The 19,139-nt window shown below is 44.3% G+C and overlaps 1 protein-coding gene across 16 annotated transcripts; it reads right to left on the reverse strand.

Annotated features, from left to right (window-relative positions):
• Positions 1-1,104: 1,104 nt before the first annotated feature.
• Positions 1,105-18,773, reverse strand: ZNF821 (zinc finger protein 821). 16 transcript variants are annotated; one of them, XM_057711816.1, is made up of 10 exons: positions 17,515-17,653; positions 16,780-16,842; positions 15,503-15,587; positions 14,590-14,672; positions 14,097-14,211; positions 7,435-7,560; positions 4,768-4,913; positions 3,969-4,073; positions 2,850-3,016; positions 1,105-2,078 (listed from the first exon to the last, which is right to left on the reverse strand). In XM_057711816.1, exons 5-10 carry the CDS (start codon positions 14,134-14,136, stop codon positions 1,424-1,426), a joined length of 1,239 nt encoding a protein of 412 aa, XP_057567799.1. In that variant the 5' UTR covers positions 14,137-14,211; positions 14,590-14,672; positions 15,503-15,587; positions 16,780-16,842; positions 17,515-17,653; the 3' UTR covers positions 1,105-1,423. The 16 variants fall into 16 exon arrangements, with proteins under 16 accessions (XP_057567799.1, XP_057567795.1, XP_057567798.1 ...); XM_057711812.1 differs by having other exon boundaries at positions 15,503-15,617; XM_057711815.1 differs by having other exon boundaries at positions 14,590-14,698; positions 15,503-15,617.
• Positions 18,774-19,139: the final 366 nt, after the last annotated feature.

Below are 19,139 nucleotides of genomic sequence, written 5' to 3' on the forward strand. Positions count from 1 at the left end.
TTCTGAAACATCCCAAGTAGGACTTCAGTGTGGGGCTCTGTGAGAGAAAGCCATTTGGCTCAATTAAATATTTTCTTTTAAATGTCCAGTATTTTGTAATAAGCTTATTAAAATTTTTAAAATATTTTTCAAAACAAATATTTCAGCCTGCCTGGTAGGAATTAACCCTAGTTTGGTGGGGGGTCAGTTAACACTCTTAAATATCCTTGAACTTATGGAGGTCAGAGAGGAGTCCAAGTTTCCTTGTTATGTTACTGGAAGAGGTCCACATTCCTGGCATGGTTATTTTTCTGGCTACAGCTTAACTAGGGCACTTCCTTCTAGACCTCAAGATCTATAATTATCTAAACTGTACACAACCTTTGGTGCAGGCTAAGGAAAGTTCTGTGCTTGTTGTGTACCATCACAGAAGCTTTTTAGAAATGACCTCAACTCCTGTCTCCTTCATGGTTTGGCAGCCATACAAACTGCCAGAGTAGTTATTTTGCTCTGGCCTTGACCACTGCTGACTTGAGCTCTCACAGCACCTTAATGCTGGATTTTCCTCAGTGGGTTTTATTATCCTACCTTGGCTCTGGGGAATAAATAAAAAGATGGGTTGTTCCCTCTTCTCTCAAACATGAGTTCCTTGGCACTATGAACCTTAACATTGCAGGTATTTCTATGAACATATTCCTAAATGCAACCAAGTGCTGTCTAGGGTAGAATTTTTAAAGTTTGGCAGACTGAATTCTGCTTGGAAAAGTAGTGGTACCTAATCTAAATACTGCATCTTCTTTAGCAAATGCCAGTATGAGGCAAGGCGTCTACTTCTGAGTTTGGAAAGCTAAGCTAGGTTGACAGAGCTCTTGGGACGACAAGGGATCTTCGTTACGGTTGTGGGCACGCACCCTCACAAAGTCAGCATCAGTTCCTTCTTAACGTCATCATTAACTTGTGAAGGGCCACATAAGGGATCCCGGCTTGAAGAGCCTATGTTGAGGAGCGCTGTCCCTGGGAAAAAGACAATCGCCAGAAGTCCCTGCCTGAAAACTTGCATCCAGGTCTCTCCTAGATCACTTCGTTTGCCAGAATGAAATCGAGAGAAAAGCAGGAAAGGGCCAGTAAAGATAAAATTAATTTATTTGCCCACACAACTCCGTGGGCCACCCTGGGCCCCCACAGTCCTGTGCGGATGCCCTGCAGCAGTGGGCTGGGGAGTCAAGGTGTCTGGAGTGCCTGCTCCCTCATCCAGAGCTGCCTTGAGTCGGGTCCCTCCTGACCCCATCATCCTGCTCCCACATGCGAGGGGTACACAGGTCCACCTGCAACAAACTTGGGCCTGCCTCCGGCAGCAAGGACAGGACCCCATGGGTGGCTGCAGCACTGATCCCTGTGGGCTCAGGTGGGCGGCGGAGCGGGAAGGCAGGCAGGAGGGTGTGGTTCAGTGCAGAGAGCTGCTGTTCTGCTCTTCAAAGGCCATCTTGCCCAGGAGCTGGCTGTCCAACTCCATCCCGCTCACAGGGAGCTGGAAGAAGTTCATTTCGGCTGCTAAGGCTGCCATGGCAGAAGGGTCCTGGCCAAACTGAGCTCGCAACATCATGTCCATTTTCTCCAGCCTCCTCTTGAGCCTCTTGGCCTCCCGCTCCCGGATGAGCCGGGCCTGCCGCTTCTCCGGGGTTTCATTGGCCCGTTTCAGCCTCATGGCCTCCCGATCTCGCTGCAACCGGCGTGCCCGCTGTTCGTCCGTCTCCTGCATGCGCTGCAGGCGCTTGGCTTCTCGGTCCCTCATGCGCCTCACCTCCCGCTCCTCGGGGGTCTCATTGTCCCGCCGGCTCTTCTTGGCCGTGCGCTCTCGTTCCAGCCGCTGCAGCCGGACTTCCAAAGGCTCATTCTGTCGACGCAGGGCCCACTTGCGTACGCTGGGTGTCTGGGCTTCTAGCAGCTTGCGGTAGGCAGCACAGTTGTTGCACACAAGCAGGATTCCAGCAGGGTACACTGGAGGACTAAAGGCAATGTCCTTCCCCTCAGCACTGGAGGGGCCCTCACTGTGGGCTGGTGGTAGGGATTCCACATTAAGGACTTCAGGAAGTTTCTCACTGGAAAGCAAAAATTTTGTATGGTTAATGCCACGGTCTGACAAGGCTCAGGTATCCAGCCCTGACTTACTCTGTCCTACCAGGCCAGTTGTTCCAAGTTCACCACTAGGGGTCAGTTTGAGTGCTTGGGAGACCTCCTCTACCTTTCCACCTTTGCCCTTCTCTGGGCTAGGGTGTCTTACCAAGTCTTAAAGCCCACCTGGAGTTAGGGACTGAGCCAACCACCACAGCAAACCACCAGAAATCAGACGAGCCCTTACAATGTGCAGTTCCATTCAAGCCGGACTGATGGTGTTTGTAGGAGCTCTGCAGGGCAGTCTTCCCTGAGGTGGAGGCTGCCTTCAGGGGAGGTCCAGTCCACTGGCTCTACCTCCCCCTGGCCGACCCTGCGTTGTACACTAGCAAATGGGACTCGGATACAATTCACACAGTTCCATCTTCCTGGGACACAGTGGAGACTCTGTCCTCACATCAGGGTCCTCTCAGCACCCTGTAACTTCTTCCTTCATGCTTTATCATGAATGTTCTTGGACTTCCCCACATCTTTTCTAGATGAAGATATTCTGATCAAGGAAAGAAATGAGAATTCATTTCCCTTTGGGGATGTCTAATGGAATGGACATATATACTAGCCTCACTACTTGTATTTCCAAAGAGTCAAAAGTCAGTTGCCTTTGCATTGCCCATCTCTAGCCTTCTGTTTGACTTGGGAAAGCAGAACCCACACCCAGTAATTTGTTCCCAGCACAGAGGGTTAGGTGCCCGGCTAACCTGTTAAACGTGGCATGGCTAGTGAAACGGGCTCCACACACAGCACAGTTAGACCGCTGGTCCTCCGAGTGGATTAAGAGGTGGCGACCCAATGACCCTGGGGAGCTAAGGGCCCGGCCACAGACAGGACACATGTAGCTCTTGGCGCTCACCACTGCTGCAGTGTGCTGTAAAAAAGAGCCTTAATCTGTCAACTCATACCAGCTCCAGGACAATCTATGCCCTCTTAGGAACTATTTTCTGGGAAATGTCCCCTTTCCTTACTCTCAGAACAAGGAACTTGCAACTATTCTCCCTATTTAGCACCTGGAAAAGTAAGGGTCTCTTTGCATCAAAGGGTCTTCAGAAGGGCAAGACCATCCAGACCATCACTCAGATTTCATTACTTTGAGTTTTGAATACGTTCTGGGACATGTGGCTGGCTTGGGGAACAATGGGACTCCAGAGCCAGAGTCCTCTTTAGAGCCTGAGAATAATTCTTGCTTGGGATAATTTCTCATGGTCTGGTCTGCTGGCCTCATGCTGTGTAGGCACAATTGCATTTTAAAGACGTGTTGAAGGCCAGGTCTAGAGCCTGCTGGGAAGACTGGTATCCAAAAGGTATTTAAATGCACTGCCTTTCCTTCAATCTTTTAAAATCAGTCTTCTGAAAAAATGCTTCCTCGTGAACCAATTATCTTTATGGTAAACCCCAGGCTGCCATGAGTGTTGATGCCTGTTCAGTACAGAGCATAAGGCACACATGTTCTGCGACTGATCAGGGGAAAAAAGAAAACAAAATTTGTCTTGTTTTGATCCCCTGATTTACACTTTCTCCAGGATTTCAGAAAGATTTACACTAACTCATTTTTTTCTTCTTTAAAACAAAGCCCAGTTTCTATTTCACTATTTAAAATATGCACTAAGTAATTTAGAAAAAAACGATACTTAATTTTCACAGTGCATCTGTCTGGGAACCCAGAACATATTCACTCAACATACATCCCACTTATTCTCTAAAATGTTCTGAGGATTGGAGTGGAGTCTTGGTGGAAACAAGGTTCTTTCGGGGGTTGGAGGCGAAGGCTAAACGAGTCACTGGCACCCATGTTCTGGAGCACACAGCTTCCCACCCCATACCTGGTACACATGAGCAATGAGCTGCTCCCGACTCCCACAGTCCAGCTGGCAGAGGGGACACTGGCAGAGTCCAAGTAAGGGGTCAGAATTCAAATTCTCTGTGACCTGCAATTTAACAAGTCAGGCAATTCATTAAGAAGGTTTACCAGTCTCTTCCCTGCCCCTACTTCTTTTAAAAGGGTATCCTGATTAAAAGGAACACAGCCTCTTATCATCCGTTATTCTTAGGTTCCCATTGTGGGTTGAAAGAAAAAGCGATAGGGGAAAGGGAATTAAATTTGCTCCCATCTTCATTTTTTCCAAGGTTTCCTGCCATGAAGACAGAGAATTACTCCAGAGAGAGCTTATCTATTTTTTTTTTCCCTAAGGTAAACTCTGTAGAGAGAAGATTAGCTTTCCCTCCTACCATGCCTCTTGCAGGAATCCTCAGGAAAAAATTTAGTGAAAAGATGGCACGTCAGTTAACACTTTAACTGAAATTTGCAGGCATATTCAAGAGTTCATCTTGGGAAGGAGGCTAATAGTTTTACAAAGATGGATGTTCTGCTGGAAAGGAATGGGGAGCTTTGGGAAGAAGAGCTGTGTGTGGGTGAAGTGATACGCGGGTGGAAAAGGAAAGCTGGGTGTGATGAGAACTGTGTGTCTGAGGTTTGGGTAACTAGTGTTGTGAAAGAAGAGAGGCTTCATATGAAGGCCCAGGAGACCTTCAGAGGCAAGAGCATTACATGTGGAAAAGAGGCATCTGCACAGAGTAGGAGGGTAAGGGGGTTCTCAGACTCAGGAGCCATTTGTCACTTGCCTCACGCTCTACTACTTTGTTCCCACCAACAGGGTGTTCTGCATTTTCTAACTCTTTTTCCACTTTGACCACCCCTCCATCTTCCTCTGATGTGTGGGAAGAGACTTCATCTTGTGTGGTCTCCTCTTCATCACCCTCACTGTCACCTGGAACACACAAACTGGTCACTTGTTCTGATTTTTGCATGAATACATCTTGCGTTGCTTTCCACCCTAGAGTTTGCAGCTAAAATGGAAAACCTTCTCAGATCTTCCATAATATAGTTTGTATCAGTTCTCATTTGGGTACAAATCATGTTAAGTGGAAGGCAGCTATAACTGTTGTTTATATTGCCATATACACACTGAAGAGAAAATCAGAGGCAAAACTGCATCGGAAAATCGTTATTAGGCCCTGTATATTATAAAAACGATAACTTCTTACACATGGTTCCCAAATACCTCACACTTCACATCACATCTCCCATGCACCTCACACCATGCTCATTCCCACAACACACCACTTCTGACTTAACAACACTTATCACTGATTTTATTACTTACACTTCTCCATAACCTCCCTGCACAATTTCTTCATGGTGTCACATACACTATTCTATTCTGAGACCCATTAATCTGTTCTCTCCCAACAAACCCCAAGGCATGCTTACAGAAACACCAACAAGTTTTTCTTTCCTATTATCAATAAAGGAGACAGTAGAAAATTACGTAAAAATGTCACTTTACAGGGAAAAAGCTGCTTGGTACAGTGGAAAAGTTAGTACAGCAACCAACCTCGGGCATTCTGTAGTGGTATTTGACTCACTGTGTCCTTACCCTGCTAGTAACTCAGCATTCTAGGCTAAATAAGTCCATTGTTTCTGTTAGTTCTTTCGATTATCTGATGGATAACTGAATGCATCTAGTGGAGGGACCAGGACATTCTTTACTTTAGGATGAAACATAATTTCTTGTGACTAAAGTAAGAATTGATTTGTTTTAGTTTAGAGCACGGGATGTGGCTGTGCAGAGGTCTGCCTGTGGCTGGGGGATCTGCAAGGTTTGTATCAGCTGACTTTTTTTTCTATTACTTACAAATTTGGAAAATAAATGATTTTTAAAAAACACAATAACACAGGAGTTCTTTCTGAAAGGAAAAGAAAGTGCTAGTACTTTGAAGATCACGAGAGGAAGCCAAATCTAGGGAAGCTGTCAGACTCCAGTCCCATCCCAACACCACCTAGATCCTGGACTCCTGGGACTGCCTGTCAGCGAGAGAAATACAGGATAGAGTTTCACCAGGCTCTCTGCATCAGCAGTGAGACTCAGCTTTCCTAGCTAACAGTGCTTCTTATCTTCTCTCTACTATCCCTTACATAATTTCTAAATCTACCAGTAACTGGGCAAAACTGGTTACATTCCCTTTCTTCAAAAGAAAATCTAACCAAATCATCTGCTAGTAGATACATGTCTCTGTTAGATACTCCACTTGGTTGGTGGACTGGATTTGGGCCCTGGAAAGATCTATAGTATGCATGTCTTATTCCTTGGTCCAAAGCTTTAATCTGAATCCATCTCAGTAATAAGGACTGACAGATTAAAGCATACTATATTTTCTCACCAGCTTATTTGGAATACTTGTAGTCTAACAACATTGTACCAAACACTTCTTGTAATTTATCAAAAATCCAAATATATCTCTCTACTAGAAAGATTAAACAAAGAATCAGCATGCCATGCAGAGGGATGATACAACTTTTCTGGAATGGAAACCTATCGAACTTCTATAGACGTTGCCATTCCTACCTATTACTCAAACTGGTGGCTCCCACAGATTTTCTAGAAATATTTGGGTTCACTTTTCTGTACCTGAGCAATTACTTGCTAAATTATTATTTTCATTGCTAAAGCATTAGTTTAAATAGAAAATGTAGTTCCTAGAAGGGTGCAGAACTCTCTCCCTCTTCTTTACGTGCCCTAGATGTGAAGAAAAATCAGAAATGTCATTCTCAATTGACACTAATAATAACCAATATCAGATGGATCAGATTAGTAAAGTGTGGAAATCATCGTAGGAAATAACACATCTCGAAATGTATTTGTTCAAGCAAGTTACAGAACAGACGATCCATGAGACGCAACCAGTTACCAGCCACTGTCTTAACCACAGGGATCTATTCAGGACTTCATGTGGAAAGACCTCAGCATCAGAATTTTTTACACTGCATAATATCACTAGTAACAAGTCCTCTTATAGAACATTAAAACTGGGCCCTCAAGCAAAACTTTCTTTAATGCCATTCTTACATTTTATTAGTTGTGAATAAATAGATCCTAGGAGACAGGGGTTCTTTTCTTTTCATTTGACCTAGCCCAGGGGCTGCTTGAGCGCTAATTATTGCTATGCCCCTGTCTATCACAATCATCACAAACCTGTCTGTATACGGCACTATGCCAAGTACTACAGTCCTTGAGTTAAAAAAAAAAAAAAAACACCATAATGCCAAACCTGTTCTCTCTCTGGACAAGCATATGCCCATACACCTTAGGACACCTTGGGGAACCCCGAGGATCCACAAACCTTCTTCATGTCTTCCTCCCAACCCCCATGCACAATCCCCAGAGCACACACACTCTGATAATTCTTCTCCCATAGCCCTGAGTCATTACCAGAAGGTGCAGAACTCACTGCTACTGGAGTCCTGATCTCTTAGTTGTTGGATAGCTTGTCGCTGACTGCCAAGGTCTCCAGGAAAATCAGTTTTCATCATCACCTGGCGGGCTTGCTCTTCTAGCCCAGCAAATACTTGATCCCCTGGTGGTCACAAGGAAAAATAGTCAGGCCACCAGCTGGGCAGTACATCCCCAGGCAAGCTGGCTGGAAAGTCAGACCATTCAAAGGTAGGAGACAGGCAGGTACTCTGTGCTGGGGTCATTCATCTCCAATCAACTTGTTGCCTCCGATGGTTTCTGGGCATATCTACTCTTCTTGGGCAATAAGTCAGATGCTCTAGAAAGCATCATTTGCTTCTCTAAAATCCTGCTAATCTTGGCTCCTTTTAAAGGTGATCAATTGCTACTTTACAACGTAACCTCAAAATCTCAGTTCCATTTATAACCTTCCATTAGGACTGGGGAGACAGAGGCAAGAAGAGGCAAAGTGATGGGATGAAGATAAGGCAACCAATCTGGGCACAATCTCTGAATCTCAATTTATTAGCAATATGGCCCTGACTCTGTCTACCTCTGACTATAAACAAGTGCTTCAAATAATCCATCTAAAAACAGTATCTATGACCCCATCTTTCATTCATTCTCCTTACAAGACATATTCCATAAGTTCTTCCTAGACTCTCTCGCATCTATCAGAATTAGCCACGAGCAAATCAAAAATTGGTTGAATAATGGATTAAAAGGAAAACAGATAATATGCAAACTCATTTCTGCTGAGGAACAAACTTCCTAAAACATGGCAGCCAATTTGCAACAGATAATATTTCATCTAGTCTCCCTGGTTTATTTATTTATTTTTTTCTCTGTATGAGTATCCAAAAGCCCTGGACCCATCCTTGATTATGCGTTTACTCTGAGTAACTCTGCCTGGGATCTGTGTGGTTATTGAAGAGTTAACATTTAAGTGCTCTTTTATTTCCAAGAGGCCAGGCATAAGGAGAAAACAGAATTGGGTTTCTGGAGGTTTCCATTATCTCAGTCAGAGTGGAAACTACAGTCCCCATTCTTCAGCCACCAAGAGAGAATAGTAAAAAGCCCTAGTGAAATGTCTGACAATAGACCAGGTGCTTTCTTAATGGAGAGAAAGGCTCAGGTTCCGAGGCTGATACAGTGGTGTAGGAGCAATGAACTAACTGGTCAGTTGACTTGTACAACTAGTCCTTGGGCAATGAAAGAACTGACATGAAGTAGGCTTCATGTGATTCACTTAGGTATTTGTTCAGCAAATATTCACTGAGCATCTACTATATGCCAAATGCCAAATACTAATAACAGTGAATATTTGGCACTTCCTGGTTCCAGGCTCTATAGTTGCTATCTCACCTTAATTCTCTGCAAAACTCTATGTGGTAGATATTACTATCCACATTTTACTTAGGAGAAAACTGAGGTCCATGGTGGAACTAAGTCTGTCCAACCCCCAGTCTGTCCAACCTTTAATAACCATATTTTTCAACTGCTTTCTGGCAGGGTTGTAAACAGAAGTTTAAGTGGTTCATTAGAGTGATTTTACTGAAAATAAATGCTTGTCTCTATGGGACAAGAATAGCTCTGATCCAAGTGTTAGTGTTACCTTCGTACCATCAGAAACTGATATATACAACTCAAACATCACAATAATGTTCTCAAGGCCAGTACTGATGAAAGGAACCATTTTTATGGTTCTGATTACATGTGATGAGCTTGGGTTAGAGTAATATGGCTACTCTAACTGATACTGTGAGTGGGAATAGAGGTGCTAAGAGTACAAGTGTACTTCTAGCCACACAGCCCTCAAGTAAAGGAAAAATATTCTGCTTTAAGTCCATTTTCATAATAGTCAAGATGACACACGGGATATAAATTATCACTAGCGAGAGCAAAAAAATGAACTGTGTTACAGCGCCTCCTCTTCCCTCTTTGCAGGAGTAAAATATTTAATTTTTCCATGTTGGTTTCTCTGTAACCACAAGACCATGGCCAACTAGAATAGTTACTGAACTCTTCTGAGTAAATGCATGCTTTTGGACCTGGTGGCCGTGGGCAGATACGATACTAATGAACAAATTATGCACCAGCATGTAATTATCAAGGCAGGCCGTTCTCCTCAATGACCTCTCTACAGAAAGCTCTCCAGAAACCAGCTAGGTTTATAACATGCTAAGAATCTACACTTTCCCCTGCTTTCTTAATGGGGAATCACCACTGGATTCGAAGGACACTTAAAAGGATATGTGCTTTTCAGCTAGTAATTCAGTCTAGTCTCCATCAACTTGGGCTAAAAATTTATTCCTATTGAAGTTGTCTAAATATTTAGGCCTTCACAGAACAGAGTCTGTTCAATACAGCTGCCCAATTTAGGACTTCTGGGAGCATTCTCACCTACGATAGTTAGGTTATATTAATTTTGTCATTTCTTTTTTGTCAGTTTGGAAAGAAAAACTATGCTCCTATATTTTATTCCATTCCTGACTTGGGAAAAATGCTAAGGTAAATTTTATTCCTCAGGGCTATCCTGATTTTAAATATCAACATAAAGCAAACTATATAAAAACCATAAAAAAGGATTCTGGCAGACCTCATAGAAAAAGATATGTGAATGACCTTCCAGTAGTCATTACTTACCTAATCCCTAAATCAGACAGTCCAGAATTATCCTTTCATAAGAAGGTAGTGATACTTGCTAAAATTATGTCATATTAACTCAAGTATAATGTGATCCATAGAGATACCAGTGAATAGGAAGTGTTATATAATTGCCTGCTTTTACAATGTAGAATTTTTATTTCCTTGTATCTTGAGACTGTTGGAGTCGGTTAAAAAAAATCCTCTGGTTTCTAGATATTAATGTTGGGCAACCATCTTATTTAACATGGGTATTTATTAATAGTTGAGAAACAGTCATCTAAGCTCAACAGTAAAAAGCAAGGTGCTACATCTCCTTTCTGGGATATGAAATCAAGATACTGTTGGTCTGACTTAGCTAAGGTTTTTTAAAGCAGATAAGAACAAAGCCATGCAAACAAGTCTGTACAACAGATGAGAAGCCTGAGATGAAAGTTACTGGAAAGACAAGGATTTTACAATTCTCTTTCTTGAGTTCTTGGTGCAGTTAAATAAATGCAATGTCTGGCTGACTTTAAGTAAAGCAGCTGAGACATATTCTGTGAGAGCAGATGTCAAATTCAGAATAAAATAAGCTAGTACTGGGAGTGAGGTGCTTAGGATTCCTTTTCTAGCTGACAGTCTCCATAACCCGAGGTGCTATCACATGCTGGGAACAGAACCATTTACCTCACAAGCATACTGATAATGAAAGAAGACAAAATAAGCTGCACTTTTAAGAAGAGGAGAGACTTTAAAGGCTTTTTCCCCTACTTCTCTGTGGAAGCTGAAAACTTTAACTGAAGTTGAAAGTTTTTAGTCTCATATATAATCTGAAAACAAAAGTCTCTTAAGAAAAAGAAGTTTTCCTTTACTTACTGGTTTGCTTGGTACAAACACATCAAATGAAAGTGTGCAAAGGGCTGTATTTTCAACCTCTCTAGAAACAGTTTACAGAAATTTGTACTCAGAAGGGGGTGAGATGACGAAGGATGGAGGGAAGAGGTCTAATAGAGATTCCAACCTATCAGCAGTTTCTCTGTGACTAATAACAATTCTGGACTTTTATTCCCAAAGCTCTGCATCAAGTCTATTAAGAAACTGGGTAAGACACAAGAGTCTGGCTGCATGTTTCTGGGGAAAGGAGAGATCATGATAGTAATTTAGATACAGAGACAGTACTGAGGAAAGCCAAGTATATGCCAGAGCAGCCTGCCCGTTGGCCTCTAAAGTGCATCTGACAGATGCTGCCAGGCTACAGCAGTGGGGATTCTTAATATATTCTTTTAGGCGGGCTTAGAGCTTCATGCCACGCAATTCTCTTCTTCCCAGAAGGCAGATCTAATGGAGCTCAGCCATTACTCTGCTCAAATGCTGATTGGCTTTGACATTTAAGCACAGCTTCTGCAGACTTTCCTGCCTCCTAGATCTTGAGTCCATTCCATTTACTTTAAATAGATGAGCAGCATTACAGTCAATACATTTGATTGGTTGTATTTCACTGCAAGGGATTAGGAGGCTCAGGTGGTCAGAAGACTGAAATTACCTATTTCTATTTGTCATTACTGTCATGGGCAATGAGAAGATGACCTTTCAAAAAAGGTAGGATCAGCTTCAGTCTCCAAGTAGCAAATAAGTAGGTCCTCAAAGACCAGCAAATCCCAGTGCCTTTCTTCTTTCTTAGTCCATTATGTGAGATGCCTTCACAATTACCTGCCCAAATGCACCAATGAAAATAGCTCGTCCCTGGGGGTCTGCTTTTTAGTTGCACCCGAACATTTCTGTTCACAGCCCTCTTAATGGTCACCACCGCAGAGCCTGCAAAGTCCCACTCGCTCCACCACAATACTAAATGTTCACTGCTCAACTCTAGAAACTGCATTCCTGAAGCTGTGGATATGATATTTCCTCCTTCTCTGTGGCCTGTTTGTCCATCTGTTTTCCAACTCCAGTATCAGCTCATCTTGGCTTTGACTGACTACGGTGGGAGGAAGTGCAGCTATGAATTTATGCTATGTGGGCGTTGGCAATGGCCACACAAGCATCTACTGGCTTCCCTGGACTTATCACAATCATACCATCATCCCCACCAGCTACTTTACTCAAAGTCTCTTCAGACAGGTTCAGCATTTACATGCCCAATTCCAATAACTGCCTTATTTGTGAACCCATTACTCTACTAAGAGTTCCTTTCCTGCCCTGCCTCCTTGGGGTCACGTCTGGGCCTTTTATCAATATTCTTCTTCAACCAGAGAGGAGAAGACAATCCTCCTGAACCTCTGTGTTGTATCACCTATGCTAGAGATACTTCATTTTATCTCTCTTGACAATCCTCACATTCAGGGCCACTAAATTTTACTATTTTAGTAGCAATTTCTAAATACTTCCTGAACCACTCATCTTTATGTTAAGCAGGCTTCCATATCCACCTATACTCTAGAACACACTCCTAGAAGCATCCAAATTACTCTGTCTTATAAAACTTTTCTGGGACTTGAAGAATTAACTATATGTGAAAGTTTGCTACCTAATCTCATTTAAGATATAAAACGCTGAAGTTCTCTTAATTCCTCTGTACCTACTGTTTTCTCGCCTACTCTTGAAATTACCCAACAAAGTAAAATAAGGTACATACTGCCTGGCATATGGTATGTTTTTAATAAATTTTAGTCTTATCTTAACTCCTGGACTAATCTATCTTCTCAAATATAGGTTTTTTTCCTTAAAAACAAAAACCTTTCATATGTTACACCACTGAATTCCCTTCAAATGTTGCTGTACTTGATCAGTCTTCCAGAACACGGAGCTTTTTTACATTTGAATGAGGATGCTTATCTCCCCAATCAAAGGAAACTGGTTAATTGTCTCAAATCTGCATAGACATGTCAGTGTTAATTTAATAAGGCACTTTTGAACATCCACTATGAGCAGTGCCTAAAAGTAGAGAGGGATAGAGGGAATTATATATGGGATAAAGTGTCTGCTCTCCAGAAGTTTACAATCCAATTACTGAAATAAAACATAGATATGAACCTGCTGAGAAATAATGCAAGGCAATAGTGCATAGCTGGTTCCTGGTACCAGTCTCTCCTTCACGTGATCCATCCCACACACTATTTTGTAGTCCCAAAACACTGCATTCTAAATGTCACTCCATTCTCCCTGCTTAAAAACCTTCAGCAGCTCCTTACAGTCAGAAGGAAGTATGAACTTGGCCTGGCCTTCAGGCCTCTACAATGTAGAATTAAATATCTCCAACCTCATGTTTTGTGGCTTCTGGACAAATGAAACTTCTGCTTCAAAGTCTCCTTGTCCCCTGAACATATCACGTGTACTCGCTCTTTGTATCTTTGCTCACGTCGTTTCCCCTAGCTGATTTTAACTCTCCTTTCCTCTTTTTTAAAAACTCTACTTTCTACCTTCTAAGGCCTAGTTCAAGTTCATGATCTAGGGCCTCTTCCATCAAGCATTCCCTTGCTATTTCAGTCCATGGAGCTCTCCCCCTCCTCGTTTTTTTTTTGGCCTCACAGCACATGGGATCTTAGTTTCCCAAGCACAGATCAAACCCAGGGCCCCTGAAGTGGAAATGCGGGGTCTTACCCACTGGACCACCAGGGAAGTCCCTCTCCCTCCTCTTAATTTCTGTAGTACTGTGCCACAGTCTGTGGCATCCCTATTTGGCACTTAGCATATATTATCTTGCTATATGCTCATCTATCTATACATTACAGTTCTATATATCTTTATATTGTTTTACAGCCTTGGCATCTAACACAAGGCTTTGCACAGAGTAGGAATCCTATAAATGTTTGATAATGTGAATCCTTTGTTAAGGATGAATACAGTTCACCTATTCCTAAAACAGGTTTCTAAGACCTCTTCCAGCACAGACACACTTTAAATCCATCATGTTCGACACATTTAACCCTTTTTTTCCTTCACAAATTAGTATGAGCTGATCACCTAAATTCAGATTACTCTTCCACTCCAACCCTCAGCGTTCCCAGGTTCCAGAAGAAAAAGCCCGATACTCACAGTGAACTTTATTTGGATTTGTCTGTTTTCGACGGGACATGTTTCCCTGATCCAAGAGCTCTGGCTTTTCCCAGTTTCACGACTGGATATCACTACCTCCTTGCAAGGTGCTGACCTACAATAAAAAGGATAATGTTAGCACGTGTCATTTTGCCCAGAAATTATACACAATTAAAAGATAAAAGACTTTTTAAAATAGTTTTTGAGCATATAAAACTCACCAGTTATAAAGCATTGAACTACTTAAAGGCAGGAAGAAATGAATAAAGGTCCCAATAAGTTTGAGAGGGGATTCCAAAGGATGTAGAGAATTCTACTCTAAGTCCAACTGTGGAATCCAGAATACTGTTAAGTGATCATGACCAAGTTCACAGCGTAGAAAAGGAAGCAAAAAAACTCAGGCAACCAACGTTAGAAGCACTGTGGGCTCAAAGGGATAACCCCCAAGAATTGTAAAAAGAAGCAAAGGAAGCTAAAGAGGATGGCAGCTCACGTGTCACATGCCCTCTGGAAGTCAAGCCCTGCAATCTGCACCAATGGGAGCCTCCAGATGTTTTGTTCAAGAAGTTATCTCTCCTGGGGGTGACAAAGGCACCACATCCCTGTGAGACAGGAAATGTCTCAAAACTCTTAGGCATCTGTAAATGAAAACACGGGAAATACAGCCTCTATCTAGGGATGCAGGCACAGTGCTAGGCACTGTGGATGACAGGGCACTAAAGCAAATCAGACTTCCAGTACTGAAGATGGGCTTTCACCAGAAGAGCCAGGTGCCATCCACATTGTTGACTACTGATTCAATACCCCAATGTGAAACATCAACCTGGCCCTGCTCACATGCTCCTGAGTAGTAGTCAAAGTTATTAATTTTAGTGTCTCTTCTCAATCCAGACTCTAAGTAGCAAAGAGTGGGAAGAACAGAGAGAAAAGGTCCCCAAATGAGGAGTGCTGCAGAGACATGCACCCACTTCCCTGAAACAGGAGGGAACAGATACTTAAGCCTAGAGGTTCCCGGTTAATTATAAGAAAGGCTTTCCCAGCATTAAGTGTTGTTAGAGAGTCTGAAATGGATTAGTAGTGGAAGCTGTGAATTTTTTTTGAAAGAAAGAGTAACTAAACAGACATGGATTAAAAAGAGATATTCTCTTTCCTACCAAAGACAAGAATGTGGATCTGGTCACTCTCTAACTTTTCTGTCAGTTCCTGCCTTCTCAAATTGTACTCACATTGAATAAGCAAATATAAAATTGTAGTTTATTGCCTTAAGAGGCATTATGAGAGGCTACTTACTACCATCTATACTTTGCACTCCAGTTAGTGAAGACTCACCTCCTGTTATGCCAACTAGCTCCTCTATGTAACCAGAAAGGACCTCAGACCTGTAATCAGATCCTGCCTCCCCTTACCAAAAGAAAGAAACCGCGAATGGCAAAGACAGGCCTCCACAGGAAGTGGCAAAGGAAGCAGCTTTCAGGCAGTCTTCTATCATATCTGCATATCAAACACAGCTCTTTTTCAGACCTTTAATTAAAAAAAAAACAAAACTCCAAATGTATATAGTAGAAATCAATTTTAAGGTAGTATGCTGAGTGCTAATGCTAATGAAATGTGTTAAGTTTTGTTTGTGTAAATCAATTCTTTCTAATCAAGTAGTTATTTTACAAATTGAAGGAGTGAATGAATATTACACTTTGGATCTTTTCCTGTTAGTCTGTGGAATCACAAAGTGGAAAGCTGAATGAAATGCAGGTTGCCTTTTTTTTTTTTTTTTTTTCCTAAAATTTGCAGAGTTACAGCTCTCTATGGTATAAGGAAGAAAATGAAATCTTAACTAATGTTTAAATTTTCTTCCCATCAAGATCAGGAATTGAAACTGTGAGATAAAGGTAATAAAGATCCTTCTGAAGGAAAGCCAAATAATTTGAGACAGGTTCTATTCAGATCATCTTGGTGAGGCAACAGTTCAATACTAAAGCTACAAGTTGGAAACAGAGACCAGCATCTGCATATTTAAATCGCCCGTGTCCACTGCATCTCACAATCCTCCTAGTGGCGAAATGGGGAACCAACCAGATGGTACCCAATGGGACTTCACACCTGAGGGATTAAGGGGAAAATATAAGCAAATACTCTTCCCTCCAACAAAAAAAGAAAGCCTGTGGGGTCGTGAACTCTCGAAAATAAACACGTTAATCAATTCAGTAATTAACGATAAAAAACTAACACTGGAGGTACATTCTTGACTGCACAATAAGATCTCAGAGGTTAGACAATTATTTTATGGCAGTAAAAGCTAATAAAATCCATAGACACACTGCCCTAAAGTTCCCTAACTCCGTTCTACTTTCAACACTGCCTCAGTTCCCGAGCCTGAGTCTGAAACCAACACAGCAATGTAAATGAATAGCCTGAACATCACCATCTGTAAGAAAAACAGGATGGGAAGAAAGGTAACCTGTGAGACTCAGGTCTATAAGGGGTTCTACTTAAAAAGGGAGGCAGTTTTGTCCGTCTTTAGAACGAGGTTAAGAATCCTTGGGGGGGGGGGTGGCCAACGTCTCCCCTTTACACTGTCCCTGCTCTCCCACAGGTGTTAGGTTGCAGCTTCCCGGACACACCACAGACTTTAGCAAGGAGAAAACCGGTGAAATCCAAGCTTTAAGAAAAGAGGGTGCACTCCCACCTCCAGCTCTGGTGCAGTTCCCACGGAGCAAAGTAAACTCGCCTGAATCCCAGTGATTTCTATCTGCCAAAAAGGAGAGGACAAGAAAGCTGGTCACGTAGCCGCCTCCCGGCTCCCCCTGTTCCCGCTTCTGTCTGGTCTGGAGCGTGCGTATCATCAGCCGAGATGGCCCCTGTGGCTTCATGAAAGCATGAGCACAGGTAGATCCCCGGGAATTATCAGACAAGAGCCAGAGGTCTTCCGAGGCGGCTCAGACAAACCCTCAGACAATACAGTCTCCTCAGAAATCTAAATTTAGAAGCCCTTCTGCGAGACGGCGACGCGGGACTGATACCCGGGTCTGCACCCCCACGCCCATCCTCCCCCTCCCCCAGCCCCCGCCCAGCCTGTCAGACGCCGGGGCCGTCCCCGCGGTGCCCGGCCGAGCCCGCCCTGGGCCCGCGCGGGGAGGGCGGCGGCGCGGACGCCCCTCCCGCGCCCGAGACCGCCGGAGGGACGCCAAGGGGAACGGCCGCCGTGGGGAGCCCGCCCGGGCCGGCCTCGTCGCGGGAAACCCGGGGCAAGCGGAGGGTCAGAGCCAGGGCGGCCCCCGCCCCCCAGGCCGGAGCCAGCCCCTGGCCCCCTCCCCAGACACAGATTGACAAAAGGACCGACAGCCGGCGACCCAGCGAGGGGGCGAGGAGCCCCTGCATCCTCCGCCCAGTCCCGGAGGAGAAGAGTCGGGGGTCTTTTTACCCGGCGCCTCGGCGCTCCGCGGCGCTCCGGGTCCCTGGGCCCCGCCTCCGGACAGACGGACCGCCGGACAATGGGCCCCGGGCCGCAGCTCGGGCCAGCCGGGCCGGGGCTCTCCGGGACCCGGCCCCGGCGAGCAGAGGGCAGCTCCGGGCCAAGCCGGTGGCGGGGAGCTGAGGGGCGCCGCTGCAGACGGACAAAGCCAACAGCAGACAGACAGACGGAGGGGGAAAAGATGGCGACGCGGGCGGCGGGAGCGCGCCGCTCGCGCACCCGCAGCGAGTGGAGCGCGTGCACGAGTCTCTCCTCTCCTCCCTCCCCCCCTTCGCAAGCTTGGTCCCCCTCGCCGCTCCCCAGGCGCGCGCCCGGAGGCATGGGCGGGGCTTAAGGGGAGAAGGGGTCCGGGGAGGCGGGACTTAAGGGAGCATCCAATCACAGACATCCGAGAGGGGCCTCGCCTCGGTCCTCGCGCCCTGGAGACCACCCAGTCTCGCACCCTCCAAGGTCTTTCTCTGGCCCTGTGAGCTCCTCAGCTCCCCTGTCCTCTCCTGAACCTTTAAGCTCTACCCTGACTGTCAGCTCTGATCCTGGTTTCCTACCCCACCTTCGAGTTCAGCCACAAAACCCACATCCCCCAACCACAGCTCCACCGCAGTCTCCCCCTCTCCTAAGCCCAACATTAGTCTCCCCTTTTCCCCAACCCAAGCCCTCTTCCCTTCATTCCCCCACATCTCACGGTTTCTTTGGTCCCCAAGGCGTTAAATGTGACCGAGACCTAGGGGCCAGGGACCTTTGTGGGAGGGGCTAATTTCAGCTGTCAGAACCTCAAAGAAAAAAAAATCTTTAGATTCCTTTTAGACATTTAAATCTCCAATATGATTCTGAACTGATAAAATACAGTAGCTGTAGATCCGGGGACATAGAATTAATTTAGAGAAGGGTAACTTGTGGCACTCTTGCCACTTAAGGGGCATTTGGGGCAATTGAGAGTGATTAGACTCACCAGTGAAACACCTCCTTCCCCTCTTATCGTCCCATTCTATTTCCTCACGACTTTCCTTCCTTTCCTCTCATTCTATAGTCTTGTGTGGAATGCCTAAGCCTACCTTTGACATAGCTTACCTGGAGAAGTAGGGCATGCGGTGGAAAGAAGATGGGATCTGACATTAGAAGATCCAGCTTTGAGTCTGCCGCTGACCTGCCTGGTTACTTTGGGCAAGTTACTTCCCTGTTTTGAATCCCTGCTTCCTAAAATGTAAAATGGATAATAATATAATAATTCCTGGTCTCTACTCTCATAGGGGTGTTGTGCTGATTGAGTGAAACGAATATATGAAAGTATTATGCAAATATCCCTTATGATCACTGGCCCCACAAAGATGCAGCTAATGAGAATGCTGAGCCTTGCTTACAAACCAAGTCCTGGTATTTGCATAAAGTGCTCTTGCAAAATGTCCTTTTCAGAAATCTCTAATGAGATGATATCATTGTCTGCATGTTGTGTTTACTGTGAGAGGATCTTGGTCCTTCACAATTCTGTGGTAAATTGCTCATTCATTCATTCATTCATTCCTTCATTCTTTGTGGCTGGGATACAAGGTAGGAATTATTTATTATTCTTTAACTTC

The sequence above is a fragment of the Hippopotamus amphibius genome, chromosome 16 (assembly GCF_030028045.1).
Source record: "Hippopotamus amphibius kiboko isolate mHipAmp2 chromosome 16, mHipAmp2.hap2, whole genome shotgun sequence".
Classification (NCBI taxonomy): domain Eukaryota; kingdom Metazoa; phylum Chordata; class Mammalia; order Artiodactyla; family Hippopotamidae; genus Hippopotamus; species Hippopotamus amphibius.